Here is an 11,125-nt window from a genome sequence, read left to right on the forward strand (position 1 = left end):
AAGCTTTCAGAACTGGAGACAATTTTGCTACTGTAAGACTATGCTTAGAATAATCAAGTTGGGGCTGGACGTGTGTTGTTTGTTTAAGAAAGAGATGGAAAAGAAGACACATTTTGTTGCTTTCAGTTTTGGAGGTGATACTGTAGGGGCCCCCCCTTAGCACTGCCAGCTTTGGCATCCTTATGGAGGGTGGGCCGAACCCTGGAACAGGACCCTCACCTCTGTGTTGTTTTGGTTCCACAGTGCATAATGCATCTTGAGGATAGGCTCCAGGAGATGTATCTCAAAAGCAAAATGCTCTCCGAGTATCTTCGAGGACATACGAGAGTTCATGTGAAAGAACTAGGAGTTGTGCTGGGGTAAGTCAATGCAGTGCCTCTTCCTCCTAAGAGCAGCTGAATTTTATATAGCACTTTGGGGTTTGCAGAGCGATTAGACATCCCTTGTGTCATGAGCGTCCAACCACCCTATGAGCAACTTACTAGCATCTCTTTTGAGGATCTTAGACCAACTCTGTTTTCTGGCACAGAGGAAAACTGAGTAGATTTAAAGATCTTGAAGGACGGTCTAGTCCAGTCCTTCATTTTGCAGATGAAGAACCTGAAGCCCTCGGAGGCTCGGTGACTTGTCCAAGGTCACTCAGGTGATAGGACTGGAAACCAGTCTATCCTCTATCCTCATGGGTGTTCTTTGGAATCTCTCTAACTATCCTAGACCCTTATGCTACTCCCGGGGCTACACACCAGGGGCGTGGGGTGTGGTTACGTGTTACGTATTCACCACATCTTCCCATCCCTGGCACTTTGTCACGATAGAACAGGCACAAATGACTCCCACTCAGTCTGCCCGTGTTGAGTAATTTCAGGATGAGCCGCAGCACAAGCTGTCGCCTGTGAGCAGCAGCTTGTGTTTACAGCTTCTTCCTCAGGGAGGGGGAGGGGCACAGGACTCAGTGTTCAGTCGCTCCATCACTGCCTACTTCCCACATGCTGTGCTGGTCCTAATATAGGCCACTTCCAGGCCCCTACCCCTCCTCATTGGCTTCTTTAAAAACCTGAGTGCAGTCATGTATACTGCATGTCCCTTCTCTTCCACATACACATGGATGCACACATGCAATTCCTGACTTTAAACTAGATTCATTAATAATATTATTAAATATGCATATAATTTATTTCACTAGGCAGAGATAGAACTTTGGTGATTTTTTTTCCTTTCAAAGCTCTCATTTGGGGAATATAGCCTTAATTCTGGGATGGGCTCCATTTGGATTGGTTCTCTATGTGCCCGGCCAGTCTGTACACCCCCACACGTGAACATCTTGCATTTTTAGGAGCTTGCGACCTGCTGACAATCAGTTAAATGAGTGGTTTCTCTTCTCTCCTCTGAATTTTCATAAATCTGCCTGGTGAGCTTCATATTGGGCTTCTACCAATATACATCAGATTTGCAAATGGCAGTTTGCCCTGTAAGACCTCTCTAGCAGAAGACTGATGGTGTTCGTTACCTTTCTAGGCAACATTTGCCTCTCTCTGTAATGCACATAACTTGGCGGGGGGGGGGGGGGGAGCGTTTTGTTCAAGATGTTAAAATAACTTGGTCTCTAGCCTTCAGACACTCTTGCCAATCATTTTGTCTTCAGTGACCAGGAAAAGTGACTGACAGTGATAAATTAAATGAGTACTGTGCCTCAGGGAGATAGAATTATTGCAGTTGGTTTGTTTTATCTCAGTATTCCCTGTCATGCTTTTCTCACACATTTCATTTTTTTAAATTCCTATTTTTGAGATATTTGATTTTCCATTTAACTCAGTGTGTTTCTCTCTTTCCCAGATTGATACTTTAGCTAGTTCTGTTTCCTTACATTCTCCTCTTCCCAGGTGTGCACCTTATGGGTCTATGGAAGTGCTTACCTAGCACCTGTCTTTGAGGAAAAAACAGTTCAAAGTGAGATGAAGCCTTTCTTCTTGTTTGGCCTTCACCTGCAGAGTGCTCTTGGGGCCAGCTGATTGGGAATCTATGTTCGTACTGTCTTCTTTTTCCAATAGCACAGGAAAAGCTAAGAGTGATTTTTGTCCTCTCTCTCCTGGATCTGCTGATCTAGTTACTAGGACAGATTTATCAACAAATAAGCAATAGTTTCCTATTATAGACAGATTGGTATAATGATTAGACAGCTGGCCTCAAGGCCAAGGATGACACACAGTAACTGTGACCCTGAACAAGTTATTTAACCAACTCTCTAAATGACAGTGAAGGTGCCAACTTGCATCAGGGGAAGAAATGTCCTCAGCCAAGAGTTCATTATACTAGTGAAGTCACTGGTCCAGGCAGAGTGCTATCTGCTAGCTGCTGTGCTAGGTAATGGTTTTACAGATACAAAGAAGGAAACATTTTCTACTTCCTGGAAGTTTAGAGTCTCTGACAAATTTCTGACCAATCTTAGAAACTGAGAAAGTTCTTAGATGTTTGTGAGCCTTTGACCCCAAACCATATTGTACCTCCACTTTCCTGCCAGATGAGTGGGCAAAGGTCATTAGGAAGAAATGATGTTGGTCCATTAGAAGAAATATGTTCCTTTACTCAAGATGTCTCTTGGCATCAGTTGACCTGAGAATAATTCACCTTATGCTAACCTACTAAGGATCTGAGTCAGCCCCCTTTGTTCAGCAACTCCCTGTAATTTTTGAAGGAACTGTTGCTTCTTTTTTCCCTATCTTGATCCTGCCTGTTATAGAACAGAAATTCAGGAAAGTGGCTAAGGGGACCAGAAGGGGGAGAAAAGGGAGGGTGAGATTTTTTTTTTTACAAAATTAGATAAGAGGTTATCAGCAAACCAACTGTCAAATTTTGGAAGATAGAAACCTTTGAAAATCAAAGATGAGCCTAGGAGACCCAGGAGAGATGGTGCTCGCCATTGATGGGAAATAAGGAATGAGGAATAAAAAGGTTTGGGCATAGGTGCAGCACATAAGAAAACATCTGTACACTTATTCACAAATATTCAAATTTCTCACAATTTGAAGTTGTAATTATGTCAGCTCTCCGGGTCATTAGTTCCAGCCCAATGCAAATACACCAGTGGGAATTTGAATAATGACTTAAGGGGATTCATCTAATTGGGACCTAGCTGTACAAATAAATGTTCATACCAAAAAGCCCGAGCTTCCCTTTGCAAACAGACAGTGGTCTGTTCTAGATCGTGTTTGTTTAAATGCCTGAATATTTCCAGCCCTGTTGAATGCTTCTGGATGACATCTCCCATTTATGGCAGAATGCTGCCTTTGTTCTCTGTTATTAAATGGGTTTTTTGTTTCTTTTTAAATTTTCAGGATCGAGTCTAATGATCTTCCTCTGCTGACTGCTATTGCGAGCCACTCACTCTCCTTATGTCGCTCAAATACCTCTTATAAGCTAAGCCTGGAGAAGTCCTTCTCTGGACAAAAACAAAACGAAATCAACCACAGATGCTGAGAAACTCGACTAGAGGAGAAGGGCAGAGGCAAAAGCCAGCAGCCTTATCATGAAAACAGGCTTTCCACCACTGCCTGTTTGGTTTTGAGACTTTGGTTTACATGACTTAATGACATTCAGGTTCTTCTCTAACACTTTAGTCACCTATGGATTGACAGGAGGAGGAGGTGACCTTTAAAAAAAAACAACAACCCTGCAAAAAGGCAAAACAAACACTACGGCAAATACTAGACTTTCAGTATGAACTGGCTTGTGTTACTTGGAGAGAAAAATGGACCAGCCAGACCAGCTGGTTCTTCTCCTCGCTGACTTTGGAGGCGGGAGCTGCCCAGTGTACAGAACATTCCTACAGCCAAACATTCCCCAGCTTGGAGGTGAGATACTGCCCGAGCTGGAGAAGGCACATTGGCTTATTGCAAGGGCACGGGGAAGACAAGGACTCTGCATGGATTGGCTGCTGGAATTGCTTTTTTTTTTTTTCTTCTAACCAGGCGAGAGGAGGAAAGCCACGTTTTTGTTGCCTTCAGCTCTGATCGCCGTTTTGATAATGAAAACAAATGAGGATGCCTGTGGGGACAGTGGGATTTATTAGGGACTAGTCGTCATTTTAATTTCTCTGGGAGGTGATATTGTTTCGGATGTTAACCTGACTCAGATTTGCAATGACCTGGGCACGGTGGTTCAGGAAACCTGAGCACAGACCCAACATGGTAATGTTAATCAAGATGTCCCAGGCAGCGGTCAAGTCCACAGTCACAACCTTGTGTTACCACCTCATGCTTTTGTCTTTTTGGCTGCCTTCTTTGAGAGGCCGTTTACCCAAATCATTTCTGGGAGCACAGGGGAGGATCTGGGAGGGGGGGGAATTCTTCCAGCCCAAATCACTTTCTTCCTGTAACAGTTAGAAGTGACTCTTTACACTTTAATGAGACAGCCAGCCTTTTGTGAAATGAGACCTTAAAGTGACTGGGGGAAAATAATGTTTGAACATTTACAAACATCCTATTGTAATCCCACCAAGTTTTTGCACTATCATGTCTGTGCCTTCCCATCTCTAACACCCTACTTCCTCCCCCCTCCCATAAGAACCTTTGGGTATTTGGTTCAGAAGTTTTCCCCCACATACAGTAGTACCTCCATATAAAATTCCTTGTTCTTAAATCTGAACTCATTTCTTTGGCATTTCAAGTAACTCTGTTGTTGACATTTTTTCCAAAAGGACATCTTGCATAGTTTACTCTCCACCAAGTAGTATATGAGAAAAATTAAGACACCCAAGATGAAAAGGGCCAATTTTAAAAAGCATTGAACACCAAACATAATCATTTTTGTCAAAGCAATCAGAAAGCATCCATTCAACCTTCCACCTGTTCCCAGTCTAGAGTTAGGCATGCTGATAGAAGATGGTTCTAGTTTGATATGCTACTTAATTTCCTATTCTTTCCATTCTTCCTAAGAGCAATTCAGTGACACCTAGTTTGGAGCCAAGATGATTAAAAAAAAAAAAATCAGAGCAGTTAAGAGCCTAATAGCTGATCCCCGGCTGCCTGTCTGGCACATTGTCAGTGAGCCCAGCTTTGGTTGATTCTTTTACAGATGCGTGTTCATTCTCTTTTTAAAAAGAGGATGCCAGCAGTAGGGATGAAGGGATTTGAAAGGTGGAGTTACTTAGGGCTGGGCAGCTTGCTCGATTTCATAAGAGACCTTCCATTCTTTCCCTGAGATGTGAAGTGTTTACCGGCTCATTAGGACTTCTTCTTTCTGGATTTCTCATCTCCACTGTGTATAAATGTTTCAAAGAGCAAAGCTCTCTATTCTTTTATTCCTACACCTTTGTGGTTCCTGAGGAGAGACTTTGAGCTTTGTCTTTTTAAGTGCTTCCTGGGACCACAACTGCTGCTTACTGTCCTTTAGGTGAGAAAAAATGCAGTTCAACTGGCTCAACCATTTCTACCCACTACCCTCTCAGGAAATAAGCCCAGCTGATGCTTCTTCCTGCCTGTTTGGTCCATTTGTCTGTGTCTTCCCATTTCTCCTCTCAGTCATTTTCATGTTTTGTGTAAATCTCTTCCTCCCCCCAAAACTTGCAGGTTCACATAAGATACTCTTGCACAATAGATGCTAACCAGTATAACTGCAGTGTGTATACGGTGGCTTTCTGAGAAGCAAGCCCATTGAATGGAACCAGGCATGACAGGGGTCGTCATGACTGCCACCAGCAGTTTGAATGCTACCCTCCCCCCTCTTTGGTTTGAGCAGGTCTATTTCCACACTTAATTTATTTAAGTTCCAAATTACATAGTCTTTTTTGGTAAACTGTGTTTTAAAACAAACAAAAACAAAAAAAAACCTTAGGTGGATTTTTATATGGGTGTTTTGTCTCCATTGCACTCAGGATTCCAGTCAGTCCATATTCCTCACAACTGTTGCCTCCACAAACAGACCTAGAATGTTACTGCTGCTATTTTCAAATACTTCATTAAGAAACACTCACACTTTTTTTGTCTTTATTATTCAACTTCTTTCCAAACTAGAAAGAACAGAAACTTGTGACAGTTGCGTTGAAATAAATACTTTTTTGAAGCCAATGGCTTTAGTCTAACTAATCCGAAGACTCAGGAGAGTCCTTGCTCTCCTCCATCCCCACTTCAAAAAGAAAAAGAGCAAAAAACTACCTCAGTTGACAGGATTCCACTTTTAGGGCTTCTTCAACTTTGTAAGTCTTACCTGTTTTGAGTGTAACTTTTGTAGCCTCTTGCTTCCTAAGGCAAGTTAGTATGGCATGACCGAGCAGACGGTGCGTGTAAATGTCATGGTGACGAACCGCTTTAGAGCATGTGTTAGTTTTATTTTTTAATAAATCGATAAGTAATATGAATGTAAGGGGAATTGTGCGTGTTTCAAACTGATGGTGAATAAAATAAAAAAAAAAAAAATGTAGCTGAAAATCTGCAAATTTTCCAAAGCGTTTTATTCTTTTATCAGTGTTAACAAATAGCTTTTTGTACAGGCTTGCAATCCATTTTTCTCAGTGTGCCTGTTTTTTTAATGAAAGTGATTGTAATCTTTTTCACATCCCCATGAAACTGCTGTTTACACATTACTGACTTTTACAAGCCCATATTTTTCAAACCTAACTTTTTTTGGAGGGAAGAAAATCCCTACTGCATTCAACGTGACTCAGCTGCTGTTGGACTCTTCTAATGAAATACTGAGATTTTATAAAATGTACAGTCTCTAGCTTTTCATTCTCTTCACCTGGGCTAGCCATTGTCCATGAAAGCAACCAATAGGAAGGAACCCCGGAGTTCTTTTAAATGTGTAGTTTTGGGCCACTAACCTGTACTTTGGAGAGTATTTTTTCCCATGGATATTTTCCACTACTAGCATGGAAAGTCTACACCTGAACTCTTTATTAATAGATGTGGCATTTGGCTGTTACTTTAAAAAACACACACACTGTATAAATTTTACCTTGGATCAGAGCTTCTGCACCTACTCCAACTTGCTGAATGTTACTTTTAACAGTGAACCATGCATCTTGGAAGAGAGAATGTGACATACTGAAGCTTCACTGGTTATGCAAACAGGAGAAAATTCTGGATTTTGCTATTATTGCATCTCTTTTGTGACAGACTGAAAGGATCTTATTTTTTGATCGGTCAACTAGGTACCAATGTCAACTGTGTGGACATTTTTTCTTACTGCTTTAAGTGTATCATTTTGATCTAGTTCTCTGTGGCATTTGGTGCAATAAATCTTTTGAATACAAGCTTAGGTTTTCCTTCTCTGACACTCATGTAGGTACCTAGCTTAGGGCAAACTCTGTCCCTTTCATCCAACAACTCAAATATGCTGGGATGACATGCTGTCCATGTGGGGTTTGAATGAGTGGCATGAAGCCCCTACAGACTGACCACAGTAGAGACAGAACTCATCAGATGCTCACAAATGAGTTGTGAGTGGAGGGAAGTTTCTCCACACAACCGTACAACTGACTTGTGTACAAACTCTGTCATTTAGTGAAGAATACACAAAAACACTCATGTATGTATATGTGACAAGAGGCAGCATGAAGAGAAAGCCAGCTTGGGAGTCAGGCCAACGTACTTTTGGGTCCTTCCTCAGCCATACTTTTTGTGAAAGGGGCAAGCACACTACCATACCCCCTCATTCCTCAGGCAACCCAAGCACTGTGAGCTGCAAACAAACATCAGTGGAGGGTTGTTAACATACCAGAAGTTCTTCATGTCAATGAAAGCACAGGTACAACTTGCCCCTCTCCCCAATATACACAAGAGCACCCTTAATTTTGGCATACATATCTAATATGTACATCATATACATGTCTACATTTCTCCTGACTTAAGTATGTCGTGGACTGAGGCTTTTGTCAGAGGTAAGATAAGTAACTTACTCATGGCCAAACAGTAAACATTAAAGGGGAAACTTCAACCTAAGGCTTCCTGACTCAAGATTTAGGATTCTGTCCCACACTACTATCTCCTTTTTCTAGTACCCGATTTAAAAATAAGAGGAAGTGAAGAATGGGCTGTTTGAAACAGAAGACTTAAAAAAAAAATTCAAGTTGTTTTTGTGGCTAGGCATTGGAGACAGAACAAGGAGTTTACAATATAATCTGGGACCAGAAGAATGGAAATTACAAATAATTACCATACAAAAGACAGTGAGAGGTCTGGGAAATGAGAGAGTGGTGGTGGTTAGGGAAGGCTTCGTAGTGGTAGTGTCATCTGAATTGCAGCCTTGAAGAACAGGAGGAAGGAAGGGTATAAATTCCTTCAGAGAACAGGTCAATAGCATGGGCAAGGGCATACAGGCAGAAGGAGAGGGTAGGTTAAGAATAAAAAAGAGTAGTTATGTTTGGAACCCAGTGCACAATAAGACTAGACAGGTAAATTGTTAACAGGACTGGAGCCTTGAATGCCAAGAGCCGGGAGTTTATAGTTTTCTAGTAGAAGAGTTATAATCAGAGATTGCATTAGGACATTTGCTAGGGCAATAGTGTGGAGGAGAGTTTGAAGTAGAAATAAGATGGGACACAGGAAGACCAGTTAGGATGCTACTATACCCTAGATTAGCAGTTCGTAGGCCTCTTTCGTGTTGTGATCCTCCTTTCACGGTTAGGTGAAACCTATTGAACTTTTCTCTGAATCATGTTAGTGCAGAAAATCAAATACAATTCCAAAGGAAACCCATTATCCAAAATAAAACTATCAAAATGAAGTGCAACTTTAAAATTATAAAACAAATCACAAATACCAGATAAGAATCCCTGGCTTAGGTCATGAAAGATAAGGTTCTGAACTAGTTGTTGCCTAAGAGCAGAAAGGAGTGGCCGGATGTGAGGTATTGAAGATATAGGAACACCAGGACTTTGTAACTGCCAGGGTATGGAAGAAGAGACAGAAGAATCCAAGGCTATTAGACATGGAAGGATACTGGTGCCATTAAGTGAAATGAGAATTGGTGGATATGGGGGGAGATGACAGCTCTATTTAGGAATCTTGATTTTGAGATGCTTACAAAATATCCCTGTGGGCCTGACCCACAGTCAGTTCAAGATGCCCAAATAGAGGACATTAGAAGAGATTAGGGCTGGTCTTAAGAGATTTGAGAATCATCCACAGAGAGATGATAGTGGAACCCAAGGGAATTGTAGGAAGAGGAGAGGTCTAAGACAGCACTTTGAGGAGCAGAAAGGGAACAGTCAGTAGAACTGTAAGAGTTCAATGTCACATATGCAGGGATCAGAGGGTGTCAGGAAAGGGGAGTGGTCCACAATGTCAGATGTCACAGAGGTGTCAAGGTGAGTGGAGGAGAGAACTCAAAAAGGCTACCACTATCCTAGGCTGCATTGAAGAGGGTGGTGTGTCCAGAATGAGGGAAGTACTGGTCTAGAATATCAAGTACCTTGAGAACAAGTCATTTCTTTCTTTGTCTTTGTCTTCACAGTGCCCAATATGATGCCTGTCACATGATGGGTTATTGAGCATTGCTTGATTTGATGATTATGTTCTGTCCTAGCTGGACTACATCCAGACTACTTTGCTCAGTTCTGACTCCTCCTTTACCTCTTGTTTTTAAAAGAACCTGATAAACTAAAGAACACCCAGAGAAAGACAACCAGAATTGTGAAGAGCCTTGAGTCCATGCCATGTAAGGACTAGTGAAAGAAACCAGGAATGGTTCACCTGGAGAAAAGAAGACATGGCTGACTTCAAGTCTCTGAAGGGCTCTCCCATGCAAGAGGGTGGCCCCTGTGTGCTGAATAAGGAGGGGAAAGGGGAGGGAGAGAAGGTGAGGAGTTGAAGAGAGGCTGTTTGATGGAAGGGAAAACTTCCTCAAAATGAGAATGCACAAAAATAGAACAGGCTGCCCTGGGAAGTAACGGGTTCCCTCTCACAGAAGGGTCTTCAAACTAGTAGGCTAGGTTGCAGAGGGGCAACCCTCTTGTGGTCTCAGGAGAGAGACGGCTGGATTTGGTCATAGAGATGTTGTTAGGTACTCTGGAGAGCACCACTCTGGTAGAGTTAGCAAACCGAGCTGTCCAGGGTTGAGAAGTGAGCCAAGTGGACGCAGAGACTAGTCTTTTTAGAGAAGATGACAGCTGACGGGAAGAGGCAGGGTCAGAGCAGAATATCCATCTCCCAGCTTCCTTCAAATCCCAGCTAAAACCTCATCTTCTACAAGGGCTGCTGCCTTCCCTCTGTAGACCGCCCCCCCCCCCAACTGATTCATGATGCTACAACTGATTGGACATAGTGGTTTTATGCTGCCAGCTCCATTAGACCATCTGTATTAGGAGAAGCCTAACTAAGAAAGGCATTCCAGAAATAGGGAAATGAGAATGCTACTGTAGTCTATCCTCATCAGAGCTTATCTGAAGTATTGTGTTCATGGATAAGTCAATCAACAAGCATTTATTAAGCACCTACTATGTGCTGTACCGAGGATACAAAAAAAAAGGCATGACAGTAAATCATAGGCTAATGGGGTTTGCAACATAAAAACAATTATGTCCAAACAAGATATATAGAAGAATTAGGGAGTAGTCTACGGAGGAAGGGAATAGCAGCCCTTGTAGAAGATGAAACTTTGGCTGGAACTTGAAGGAAGCCTGGAGATGGAGATGAGGGAGACAATTCCAGGAATGGGGGACATCCAGTGCAAATGCTCAGTCAGGAATTAGTGTCTTGTGCGAGGAAAAGCAAGGTCAGTGAGATTGGATTGCAGAGTATGTTGGACATGAAAGAGTAAGAGAGAAGGGAGTAATGGGAAAGAAGACTGGAAAGGTAGGGGGTACCAGGTTCTGAAGCTCTTTGATTGGTCCTAAGGAACCATGAGTTTATTAAATGGGATAGGGAGTGAGAGGTGACATGCTCAGACCTGCACTTGAGGAAGATCAATTTGATGACTGAACGAAGAATGGACTGATATGGGAAGATACTTGAGGTAGGGAAAACAATCAGCAGGCTATGACAATAGGCCAGACACAAGATGATGAGGGACTGCATTAGGGTCTGTTGGCAGTCAGAAAAGCAAAGGGAGAATGTACAAAAGGAGATAGAAACAATAGATCTTGACAACTGATTGCATATGGCAAGGGGTGAGAGTGAATAGTCAAGGATGA

General features: G+C 42.3%; 1 protein-coding gene across 1 annotated transcript in view; it reads left to right on the plus strand.

The window, feature by feature from the left end:
- The window catches only part of FNIP2 (folliculin interacting protein 2), a 146,247-nt gene extending 139,001 nt beyond the window's left edge, over positions 1 to 7,246 (plus strand). Inside the window, 3 exon segments of the mRNA XM_043970382.1 lie at positions 244 to 359; positions 3,333 to 3,375; positions 3,377 to 7,246. Coding sequence (XP_043826317.1) covers positions 244 to 359; positions 3,333 to 3,375; positions 3,377 to 3,418 — 201 coding nt within the window. The 3' untranslated portion in view covers positions 3,419 to 7,246.
- The last annotated feature ends 3,879 nt before the right edge of the window (positions 7,247 to 11,125 follow it).

This window comes from Dromiciops gliroides, chromosome 6 (assembly GCF_019393635.1).
Source record: "Dromiciops gliroides isolate mDroGli1 chromosome 6, mDroGli1.pri, whole genome shotgun sequence".
Lineage (NCBI taxonomy): Eukaryota > Metazoa > Chordata > Mammalia > Microbiotheria > Microbiotheriidae > Dromiciops > Dromiciops gliroides.